The 11,701-nt window shown below is 59.8% G+C and overlaps 1 protein-coding gene across 4 annotated transcripts in view; it reads left to right on the plus strand.

Annotated features, from left to right (window-relative positions):
- The window catches only part of ANKMY1 (ankyrin repeat and MYND domain containing 1), a 56,577-nt gene that overhangs the window by 8,794 nt on the left and 36,082 nt on the right, over nucleotides 1-11,701 (plus strand). For all 4 annotated transcript variants that reach the window (XM_006151919.2, XM_006151920.2, XM_006151921.3 and 1 more), the window contains exons 4-7: nucleotides 5,569-6,038; nucleotides 8,146-8,362; nucleotides 8,692-8,856; nucleotides 10,658-11,106. In XM_006151919.2, coding sequence (XP_006151981.1) covers nucleotides 5,569-6,038; nucleotides 8,146-8,362; nucleotides 8,692-8,856; nucleotides 10,658-11,106 — 1,301 coding nt within the window. The remainder of the gene's footprint in view (nucleotides 1-5,568; nucleotides 6,039-8,145; nucleotides 8,363-8,691; nucleotides 8,857-10,657; nucleotides 11,107-11,701) is intronic.

Raw genomic sequence — 11,701 nt, forward strand, 5'->3', positions numbered from 1 at the left:
ACAGAGAGAGAGAGAGGACAGAGACAGAGGTAGAGAGAGACAAAGAGTGATACAGAGACAGGAGACTTGTAAGTGGTCTTCCTACCATGCGAGTTTTGTATGCTGGAGGCCCAGTTATCAGTGGGACATCTTCCTTTTTCCAAACTGGCTAGATCGCAGGAGCCATGGAGCTGTCTGTCTCTTGAAGAAGGGCTGTTCCTGGGGGTTAGCAGTTTAACGTGGGCTCTGCGTACCACGGGCAGCTCACAGCATCACTTCAGCTCAGATTCCCAGGGCTCCGGTTTATTTCGTCAGAGCGGGCCGGGCTGATCGTGGGGTGGTGCTGGCTGGCCGTGTGGCCTCCGTTCTCGGGTACTTCCCCGGACTTGCTTTAGGGCGCGCATCTCGGGCAGCTCGTTAAACACGCGTTTGCGAGTCGGGCGTGGTTTCCACAGCTGTGCTGCTGAGAGCAGTGTCCCGTGGGCCTTCGCTACTTGATGGTGCTTTGTGTTGTGCTGTCCCAGGTTATACAGAAACTCAGTATGGACATAATTTTCGGACTGCTCATTTTGTCATTAACTGAGAGGTGTATATTAGGATCTTCCATTGTGTTTGTGGATACGTCTACTACGCATTATAATTCTGACAAGTTTTGCTTTTATTTATTTATTTATTAGTGATTTTTGCTATAGGGTGCATGTGCTCGCCAGAGAGACAGAGTCAGACAGAGACACAAAAAGCAAGAAATCACCCCCCTCTGGGGCAGTGTGCTCACACAGCAATCCCTTCTCCATTCTCTTGGGGTTTTGGCCATGTACACACACATGCCTGATGGGAGTTTCAGGGTCTGGATCCAGGACTTGAACCATGGTTGGCTACGTGGAGTCCAGTCCTTGAGCACTATAGCACCTGCTGGCCCCACTTTTTCAAGATACTGGGGCTAAGGTTTGAACCATGGCCAGCCGTGTCAGATCCAGCTTACTTAACCACTAGGCTAGTGAGCCAGCTTGCATTTTTGTTCTGTTTTAGGTTTTTGCAATAGGGCAGGTGCACTTGTCAGAGGGACAGAGCGGGAAAATGAGACACCCACCCCCCCGGTGACTGTCTGCAGTGTCTCCCCTTCCTGTCAGGATTTAGGGCAGGTACACACAGCCTCAGTGTGAGTTTCAAGGCCCTGGGCCCAGGACTCCAACTGTAGCTGGCCACGTGGGGATGGAGTGGCTTACCCACTGTGCCATCTGCTGGCCCCCCACGTGCCTCGGCCTTCAAGGGGTGGACGTGGACCTCGAGTGGGAGTGCGGCGGGTGTGGGGAGGACGGATTGACACGAGCAGAGAAAAGCGGCACCGGGCTGTCCGGGCATCCTGATGGAGCTTGTCGGGGTCCCGAGCCTTTCCCAGGTGTGTTCTTTGGTAGAGCGATGGGGAGGGAGAAGCGAGAGGTGGATCCGGGAGTTCTGTCGCTGCCTGCAGCCATGGGGCGTCTCGCACCCCATAGGTCTGGACAGGTCTTGGCCTTGGCTTTGGCCTTCTCAGTGACTCTCTGCTCCCAGTACTTCACACTGCGGGCAGCGCTAGCCTCGCCTTCCTTATAGCTGTCTCTTGCCCTGCAGTGTCCGCAGGAAGACAATGTCTACTTTTTAAACAGACTATTAGTTATTAATTTATTACTATTCAATTTAACTAGAGAGGCAGAGGGAGAGTGAAAGGGAGAAAGCAAGCCACCAGGTCTAGGACCGTGGGCAAACCGTGGTCAGCCACGTGGGAGTCCAGCCACGTAAGAGCCGTGCCGCCCGCCAGCCCTGACACGTCTGCTTCTAAGGTCACTGGTGTCCTGTGCAGATCTGGCCGCTTCCTGCACCCACATGTTTGTTTGTTTTGTTTTGTTTTGGAGAGGTTTTTGCTATAGGGTGTGTGCATTTGCCAGACAGACAGATAGAGACAGAGAGACAGAAAGCGAGAAATCACCCCCCAGGGGGATGGCCATGCCACAATTCCTTCTCCTCCATTCTCCTCTTGGGATCTTGAGAACGCACACACGTGCCCGGTGTGTTTAAGCCACCAGGTCCAGAACTGAACCATGGTTGACTACATGGGGAGTTCAGTGACAGCCATTACGCTAACTGCTGGTCCTCCACATATGTTTTTTGATGTCTGAGTCATCCCACCTTTGGCCAGGGAGAGCTTCTTTTATTTTTTTTGAGAGAGGTTTTTGCTAGAGGGTGTGTGCGCTCGCCAGACAGAGACAGAGAGACAGAAAGTGAGAAATCCCCCCCAGGGGGGATGGCCATACCGCAATCCCTTCTCCTCCATTCTCCTCTCAGGATCTTGGGCGCGCACGCACATGTACCCGGCATGAGTTTAAGCTGCCGGGTCCAGGATTCGAACCGCAGTCGACTGCATGGGAGTCCAGTAACAGCCATTACACCAGCTGCTGGTCTCAGGAGAGCTTCTCTCTTTACCTTTAACTCCTGATATTTTGACCGACACCAGCAGATTTCATAGCCTTCTACTATAACAAGAAGTTTCAGGCTTGATTTTCTATTTTATGCTCTGAGTGCAGTTTTTATTCGTTGAAGTTCTATTATTGGAATATGGCATCTGGATACCACAGTTTGGGGACTCACTATTGCATTGTTCGATTTGGTCCGGGTTCTCCAGAGAAGCAGAACCAGCAGGATAGCTGTATGAAAGAGGGGTTGATTATATGAACTAGTTCACACACTGAGAAGGCGGAGGGGTCCCACCCAGGGCTGTTTGCAAGCCGGGAAACAGCTGCAGGGCTCCGAGACAGGGAAAGCTGGGGCGATTTGCCCGAAGCCTGGCAAGGGCTCTGTCAAGGCCCGGGGCCTGAGCACTCTCCGTGGCCACTGGTGTGAGTTCAGGGTCTGAAGGTTAAAGAACTAGCATCTGTCTTGCTGGAGCCAGCAGGAACACAGGAAGCCAGGGTCAAGTGAGGGGCAGGGGTGGGGCAGGCAGAGCTGCAGGGAGAGGCAGGGGAATGGAGAGTTGGAGCAGACCCCCCACTGCCTGTGTCCTCCCAGGCCTCCAGCCACTTGCACGGTGCCCACCTGCACGGACAGTCTTCTTGTCAGCCCACTGGTGCACGTTCTGTCTCGTCCGGCCCTGGGCTCGCAGGCGACCTAGGGTACCATCCTACAAGCCTTCCAGACGCCGTTGGTGCAGTCAGGGTGCTGCCTAGGTTACTGTTGCTGTTGGTTATTTTAGGACTTTTCACAAGAAAGATCTGGAATATACTTTTACAAATTGCTACAGGACACATGAGCTTGCCAGAGGGAGGGAGAGAGAAAGTGAGAAGCTCCCCCCGGGGGGATGGCCACACAGCAAGCCCTTCTCCGTTTTCCTCGCGGGATTTGGGGCATGCACACACATGCCCAGTGTGAGTTTGAGGCCACTCAGTCGGGGACTCACTCTGTCCCTGCGATGTGTGGTGTGTCCCACGCAGCTCATTCCTACACTGGGAGGCACATGGAGTGAGCCTCTGGTTAATGCCCAGCTGGATACAGAGTTACATTCATTTATTTTCTTTAGCTATCTTTTTAAAATCTCTAATTTTGTTTTGTAATTGTGTAAAACATTTACATAGTTGCAGAGTCACACGTAGAAACCAAACCCGCCATGGTGCTGGTGCTGCAGTACTGTGCTGCTCTGCGTGCAGACTGCATGGGCCATGCCCTGCCTGGTCCCCGCGTGGGCTGCACCCTGCCTGGTCCCCGTGTGGGCCAGCGCCCTGCCTGGTCCCCGCGTGGGCCGCGCCCTGCCTGGTCCCCTCGTGGGCCGCGCCCTGCCTGGTCCCCGTGTGGGCGGTGCCCTGCCTAGTCTCCAGTGTGCGCCAGCTGCGTGTGCACATGCTCAGGACCCTGGCTGGCTGAAGAGGGCTTAACACTGGCGTGACGACCCTGATGGGTGCCTTTCTGCCTCCCTCTCAGAAGTGAGTAAAACTTTAGAAAAGTCTAGAAAACACAGCTCATGCGGAGAAGTCCCTCTGTGACCCTGTCTCCTGGCCTTGATTCCTGTCCTGTTGTAGAGACTTTTGCTGGTTTGGGGCACGTCCTTGTGCCTACGAGCAGCAAGCGTGCTTTGTAAGTGTTGGGAGTGTGTTTACACACATGCCTGTGGCCTCACATCCTGGGGTGACCCTGTCTCCCTCTGATAGCTGGTCAGGAAGGACGGCTGGTGGCCTCCCTGTCAGCCTCGTGCCTGATGGCGCTGTGGCTCCCTGTGGCTCGTTCCACGTGTGAGCTGGTAGTCTGGGAGTGTCCCTCGGAGCGGGCTGGCTGTCCACGCATGCGTGTCAAAGCCAGGTTTGTTTAAGTTTGGCGGCCGGGTATGCGGTGCTCAGACCCTCGCCGGTTTAACCGTTGGGGTGGTTATTACCGTGACGTTTTCTATCGGGATAGCATGCTCGGGATGGCAGTGGGCACGCTCGGGATGGACCTCGGGTGATCCTCAGTCGCTCCTTATGACAGATGTCCCAGAACCGGACGGCGGGGCAGGCGTCCGTGTGCCGGGCTCACCGGAGCCAGTGGGCAGGGCAGGTGTACACATGCCCAGGTTCACTGAGGCAGGACGGTGGGGCGGGCGTCCACGTGCCCGGGCTCAGCCCCCGAATGTGCTGGTACTTTCCCCCTGCCTCCTCGCCCACCGCCCCTTTCCTTGCCCCGACCCGTTTCCTCCCTGGCTCTGACCTGTGGCTCACACCTCTTCACTGGCTCTAAAGCTTGAGGCAAGTGTGAGCCCTTGTGCTGAGCCCCCTGGTCCCCAGCGTCCCCACACTTCTTTCCCTTCCACCACCCGCTCCCCAGCCCCACCAAGCCCCACGTAGGTCTGGCACTCTGCTGCCTCCTGCCCCAGCCGGTAAGCTGCCTGTGGGGGGCCACGTGGCAGGCGGCCATCGGCCAGCCCGGAAGGAGGGCTGAGGACTCAGATGGGCGCTGTTCCTGTCTCACAGATGGGGTGCAGGTTCTGGGAGTGGAACGCCCCTCCTGGCCCCGTCTCTGGCCTCCCCACCTTTCCCTTGTGTTGTGTCCTCGCCATGCCGTGACCGCCACCTCCTTCAGTGCCGTCTCATAGCCCACCTGGCAGCCGCTGCTGCTCTGAGGCCCTCTGGGCTTGCTCCTCCTCTCCCACCCTGTGGCAGCGTCTGGGAGGGCCTGGGGGTGGCACCCGGGCTCCTGGGAAGCAGCTGGCTCCTCCCCTGTCTCGTCCTCATCCTTCCCTTCTCCCCTTCTCCTTGTCTCCTGCTCTTTCTCCCTCCCTTCTCTCCCAGGTCTTTCCTCGATGCTTCTCTTGCTCCCTTTTCTCAGCTCACACCTGCCTGGGTCACCCCCAAACGGCTTACATACCTCTGACACGTGTTCGCCCTGAGGCCCTGGGCCTCCCCGGAGAGGCCCCTCCTTGCTCCCAAGGCACATTCTCCGCTGGCGTCTTGAACTCTGCGCCCTCGTGTGCTGGGGGGAGGCGGTCCAGTGTGGGGCGCTGAACGTGCGCAGACAAGCGTGCATCTCCGGGACGCCCCTCTTATGCACCTCTGCTGAGCTCCCTGGGGGCCTCCTGGACCTTTCCCACAGGGGCTGTACAGAGCCGACGAGCGCTTCGGCCCGGGCGTGGAGACCTACCCCGACGGCAGCCAGGACGTGGGGCTGTGGTTCCGGGAGCACCTCATCAAGCTGTGCTCCGAGCTGCCCAGCAGCTTCTCCCTGCGGGACTACCCCGAGTTCTCGGCCTTCCTCACACATGCGCCGGCCAGGGTCTGCCTCCTGGAGGACAGGCCGTTCTGGGACCTGAATGAAGAGCGGGACCCCTTCTTCTACGAGTACAAGCGCTTCCTCCTGGACGACAGCCTGACGCTGCCTCCGGAAATGCACGTGTACTCCACGGACAACTGCCACCTGCCCGTGCCACACTCGTTCCGCGAGGAGCTGGACTCCCGGATCTTCGTGAACGACATCCCTCCGTTCGTCGAGGACGGAGAGCCCTGGTTTATAACGAACGAGACCCCTTTGCTGGTCAGAATCCAGAAGCAAGCCTACAAGTTCAGGTGGTCGCCCTATCCCCACCCGACCCCACGCGGCATCCTCCTGCTGGACAGGAGTCACTTGGAGGGGCCCAGAGCCCTCTGGTGGCAGCTGCCACTGACACAGCAGCCCTCGGGGCGCTCCCTGGGCCATGTAGCTGTGCTGCCTGATGATGGGACGTGCTCACAAGACGAGGGGGCTCCCTCAGTGGGGAGGGCTGCGGGGGCGCCAGGCAGGGCTGCAGGGCCACCTGTGTCCATGCAGGGGTGGGGGGCCTCAGGCTCCCAGTTGGGAGGTTGCTTGGTGAGGATACAGCCAGGGTAGCCCGAGGCTGGGGTAGAGTCCTGGAAGGAGGTGTGGCTTAGGACCAGCTCCTGAGTGGACGGCACAGAGGGCAGGCCCTGGCTCTGGGGCCGTGCAGCCTTCCTCTGTGTAGGTGTGCCCGAGTTCCGGGTCACAGTCGTGACTCAGTGTTTTCTGAGCCCAGTGCTGGCTCAGGGTCAGCATGGACAAGGGGTTGTGACCACCTTCACGTGTGAAAGTGACATCTGGCCTGGAGCCCGGAGTCCAAGTGCCAGCAGAAGTGGGGCCTGGCTGCTGGCTGGGCCCAAGACAGCAACTCTGCTGGTTTCCAGAGACCTCTCCTACCTCTCACAGCCCGAGGAAGTCAGTCACCTATGGAAAATGGTTTTTAACAGAGTATTCAAAGCTTTTTTTCTAAGGGAAAGTTTTACTATAGGGTGTGTGTGCTTGCTGGAAAGACAGACACAGAGACAGAGAGCAAGACATCACCCCCCTCCCCCTAGGGGAGATGGCCACGCCACGGTCTCTTCTCCATTCTCCTCTCCGGATCTTGGGCACGCATGCACACATGCCTGGTGTGAGTCTTAAGTCACGGGTCTGGGACTCGAACCACAGTCAGCCATGTGGGAGTTCAGTGAAGTAACCATTACTCCATTTGCTGGTCCCCAAGAAAAATGTTTTTGGAGAGATTTTGGCTATAGAGCATGTGTGCCCACCAGAAGGATGGAGACAGAGAAAGCAAGAAGTCACCCCTCAGGGGGATGGCCATGCTGTAATCCCGTCTCCATTTTCCTCTTGGGATTGGCATGCACACAGTTGCCTGGTGTGAGTTTGAAGCCGCTGGTCTGGGATTTGAACTGTAGTCGACTATGTGGGAGTCCATCACCATAACTACCACACCACCTGCTGGCCCGTCGAGGAAGATTTCAATCCTTCCACTCAACTGTATCCTCATATGTCACTAAATTGTTTACGAGCATATTGCTGAGCACCAGTGGCACCTTTCCTTCCAGCCACCCGTCCCCCATCCCTCTCCCGCTGCCCCGATAAATGCATGGGTCTGCCTACCAGTCCTTTCACCTCCCCACCCACTTACTCCTGCAGCCGGCCATCTGTCAGCCTGTGCTTTCACCCATCCTTCCACCTACCCGCTCATTTTCCCCGCCACCTGTCCGTCTGTCCTCTCACCCTTCTGTCCTTTCATCTCTCCACCCATTTTTCCAGCCAGCCAGACACTTGTCTGTCTGGTCACTTGTGCATCCATACAACCACCCAGCACGCAGACCTCAGCTGAGTGCCTAATTCCTGATGGCCGCTGGGCAGAGTTGACAGACAGCTGTGATTTTCTGGTCACGAAGGGGTTCTGTGCACACAGCAGGCTGGGTCATGTGCACGGCTGTAGGACACGCACGTTCTCTGCTCAGAAGGCGAAGAGCCGTGGGCAGGACGTGGGCGCTGGGTGCTAGACCAGTGTGCGTCTCAGCCTCCTCCCCACCCGGGGCCCGTTCCCAGCCATCCCAGAACGGCCTGAGTGAGATGTCCTGAGTGCACACATGGCCCACGTTCCCGCCGGGGCAGGCACTGGCCTGAGCGTGTTGGGTGGCATGTCCCTGCCGCTGCGCACATCCACAGTGGTCACCATGTGGCCGCCAGGGCTCAGGTGCCTGAGGAGTCGCTCCGGAGAGAGCAGTGGGGCCTCAGGCTGTGCGGATGGTTGGGGATGGAGAGAGGAGAGGTAGACGGAGGGCCACCCTGGGCCCTTCCTCGGGTTAGGTGGTGGAGGCGGCCCGGAGCCCCGGACAGCCCTGAGGCTTGCTGTGCTGGCAGGAACAAGAAGGCACATACCAGCTGGAACATGGGTGCCATCCTGGAGGGGAGGCGCAGAGGCTTCGCTCGCCGCGGGCCCTTGGAGCGGCTTGCCAAGGGCATGATCCTGAAGGCTGAGGAAGGGGACTACAACTGGGTTTACGGGATCCTGAGGGACAGCCTTGCCAGTGCTGATGTCGCCGACGCGAAAGGCTACACCGCACTTGCCGCGGCTGCTGTAAGTGCCCCACCCCTGCTGGCGCTGCCCACGGGAGTGCCCACCTGGGAGGGCCTCCCGCTTCCCCTGCAGGGACAGAGCAGAGGTGGGTGGGAGATGCCCACACCCACTGCATACAACCCTCACCCAGGCGCGACTCGCACGGTCTGATGGAGGGCAGGCTGCGTGTGCTGCGTGTCACAGCCACGTCCCTGCGGAGCCTACGCACGGGTGCTGGGCCCTGCCCTGGGCAGGTGGCCTTCTGGAGGGTGGCATGGGTGCCAGGTGACCCTCCCCACCCCGGCTGAGTGGCAGCTACTGTCCTCGTGAGTCTGGTCCTGTGCCCCCAGGTTCATTGTCACGACGACATCATCGGCCTGCTCCTGGACTGCGGGGCGGACGTGAACAAGAGCACGGACGAGGGCCTGACGCCGCTCAGCATGTGCTTCCTGCTGCACTACCCCAGTGCGTGCTTCAAGGCCAACATCGCCGAGCGGACCGTGCCCGAGCCCCAGGTGCGCCGCCGCCCGCCCCAAGTGCCCCCCAGCCACCGCGGGTTCCGAGGCAGGTGCAGGAGCACGGCAGAGCCTGGGGACCCCCTGCAGCATCCCGAGCCCTGTGGATGCGTGTCCTTTGTGAGCTGTGGGCACGCAGACCGGTCCTGAGATCTGCCCCCGCGCGGTGTTCTGGAAACAGGATGCTGTCACCGTGCAGCACACCCACAGCAGACCCTGGGGTGAGGACACCCGTGAAGACCCGCGGCCCAGCAGAACAGGAGAGCGTGACACCTGCAGAGCTCAGCGTGGGCCTTGGTGTGAGCTCAGGCGCCCGCTGACTTCCTGGACTCCGTGTAGGCCCAGCTGCCACGGCGCACCAGGCAGGCCCTGCCGCACAAGGCTGGGTGCCACTGCAGCCTGGGCTCTGCTCCCAGCCTGGCCTCCACACCCCGGTGCAGAGGGCTCAGTAGTCCGACAGCTGGGGGTGCGTAGGGGAGTGGCGGCTTGGCAGACCGTCAGAAATACCGCCGTTTTGTCTTTCCTTACGTCCCTCCCTCTCATGAAAGGAAATAACAAAGATTAAAAATGTGAAGTAGGTGGGATTGGCCTTAATACGCCACGTTGTTCAGCCAGTAGAACCACGCATGCGGTTGTCCTGGGGTGTCGTCGGTGTGCAGGCCTGAGACAGCTCTTCCAGGCTCCCCTTCACGCCACAGTACACCCTGGTGTGGACAGGCTCACGGGCAGGACTGTGGCGCAGCATGGTGCCCTGGTGTGGACAGGCTCACGGGCAGGACTGTGGCGCAGCACGGTGCCCTGGTGTGGACAGGCTCACGGGCAGCACCCTGTGGCCCAGCATGGTGCCCTGGTGTGGACAGGCTCACGGGCAGGACTGTGGCGCAGCATGGTGCCACCTCAGGCATGTGCTTCTTTGTGGACCCCCAGGGCTCTCCTCCCTTGGAGGCTCTGTGGAAAAGGACTCGCGGTTCCACCCTGGTCCCCTCTGCCTCACTCTGGAGATGAGGCTCTGGGTCCCCTGCAGGACGTTGTTGAGGGGGTCCTCCAGCTAGTATCTTTTTAAAAAGTTTATTGTGGGGGAGGGGAGGGAGGAGAGAGAGAAGAGAGAAGGGGTGGAGGGGAGAGAGAGAGAGAGGAGAGGGGAGAGAGAGAGAGGAGAGAGAAGGGGTGGAGGTGGCAGAGAGAGGAGAGAGAAGGGGGAAGGAGGAGAGAGAGAGAAGAGAGGGGAGAGAGAGGAGAGAGACGGGGGGAAGGGGGAGAGAGAGAGAGGCGAGAGGGGAGAGAAAGAGAGGAGAGGGGAGAGAGAGAGAGGAGAGAGAAGGGGGAGGGGGGAGAGAGAGAGAAGGGAGGGGGGAGAGAGAGGAGAGAAGTAAGGAGAGAGGAGAGAGAAGGGAGGAGGAGAGAGAGGGAAGGGGGAAGAGAGAGGAGAGAGAAGGGAGGGGGGAGAGGAGGGAGGGGGAGAGAGAGGAGAGAGAAGGGAGGGGGAAGAGAGAGGAGAGAGAAAAGAGGGGGAGAGAGAAGTGGGGAGAGAGGAGAGAGAGGGGAGGGGGAGAGAGGAGAAGTGGGGAGAGAGGAGAGAGAAGCACCCCCACAGGGTCTTCACTCCAGCCCCAGCCCCAGCCCCGGCCTACCCAGGCCACAGCACGCACGTGCTTGCTCCGTGTGCACAGAGGCGCCTTGGGAGGAGGAGAACCCAGGACCTCGCCATGTGGTCCAGCATACGGGCGTCACTGCCCTACGGCCAGCCGGCCCCAGACCTCTGATCTCTTCTAATGCCACTGTTTTTTGGCACTTCCTAAAGGACCCTGCAAAGTCCCTCATCATCCGGAACTTGTCGTTCCTGTTCCCGGAAATGAGTGTGGAGTCGCCCTATCGCGAGGTCAGAGGACCCTCCCAGGACAGCCCTGAGCCCAAGCAGCTGCTGCATGTCCTGGGCCGTGAGGACGACGGCCACCTCCGGGGCATCCGGCCGTCTCTGGAGTCCATCGCCAAGAAGAGCTCTCACGGGGGCAGCGTGGGCGAGGCAGAGAAGGGACTGGAGGACGTGGCGGAGGACCTGGACAGGAGCTCTCTGTGCAGCAGCGAGACCGACTTCGAGTCCGACATCTCTGTGTACAACTACTCGGTCGTGCCCTCACGGGGCATCGTGGAGAAGACTGCTCAGGCCCACAGCCTGCTCAAGGGCTCCTCTCTGGATGCCACCAGCTCCGACCAAGAGACCGTGAGGAGGCTGGCGCTGTCCATGACCACGTGAGTCACAGGTGGCTCATCGGCCTGCGTCCACCTGTGTCCCTGTGCTGCCAGGCTGTCTCCGAGGGCTGTATCGGTGCTGGCACACCCACCCAGGGGCCTGCACGTCGACGGCATGGTGCTCCCGGGAGCCCTGGGCACGGCTACAGACGTGGGCCCTGGGTGGGCACATGGGGACAGGCCTGAGTGCCCCACCTGGCCCCTGCCCACGTTGTCTAGACCAGTGGTCTCAAAACATGGCCCATGCAACCGGTGCAGGATCCTCTGGGGTGTCTGCGAGGTGGACACTGTTCTCGTACCGACCCCGAGATGCTGGCCGCAGACCGCGAGGAGCTGGACCGCCAGCCCCACCCTGCGCTGGGGAACTTCTTCCCCACTGCACACGTGCCCTTGCTGGGCCCGCCCCTTCCAGGACACGAGTGCCGCAGTGGTGACATTCTCGTTATCACGTCTCGGCCCCCCACGTTCCTGGACACGGCGGGAAACGCTCCAGCGGGCCAGAGCACAGTGGTCTCCTGGAGTGGCTTCCTCAGGGCCCCCAGCCCCAGCCCTGCCGCTGCCGCGAGCACCGGCTTCATTCAAGGAAGACAACCTG

The sequence above is a fragment of the Tupaia chinensis genome, unplaced genomic scaffold (genome assembly GCF_000334495.1).
Source record: "Tupaia chinensis unplaced genomic scaffold, TupChi_1.0 Scaffold000332_1, whole genome shotgun sequence".
NCBI classification, from domain to species: domain Eukaryota; kingdom Metazoa; phylum Chordata; class Mammalia; order Scandentia; family Tupaiidae; genus Tupaia; species Tupaia belangeri.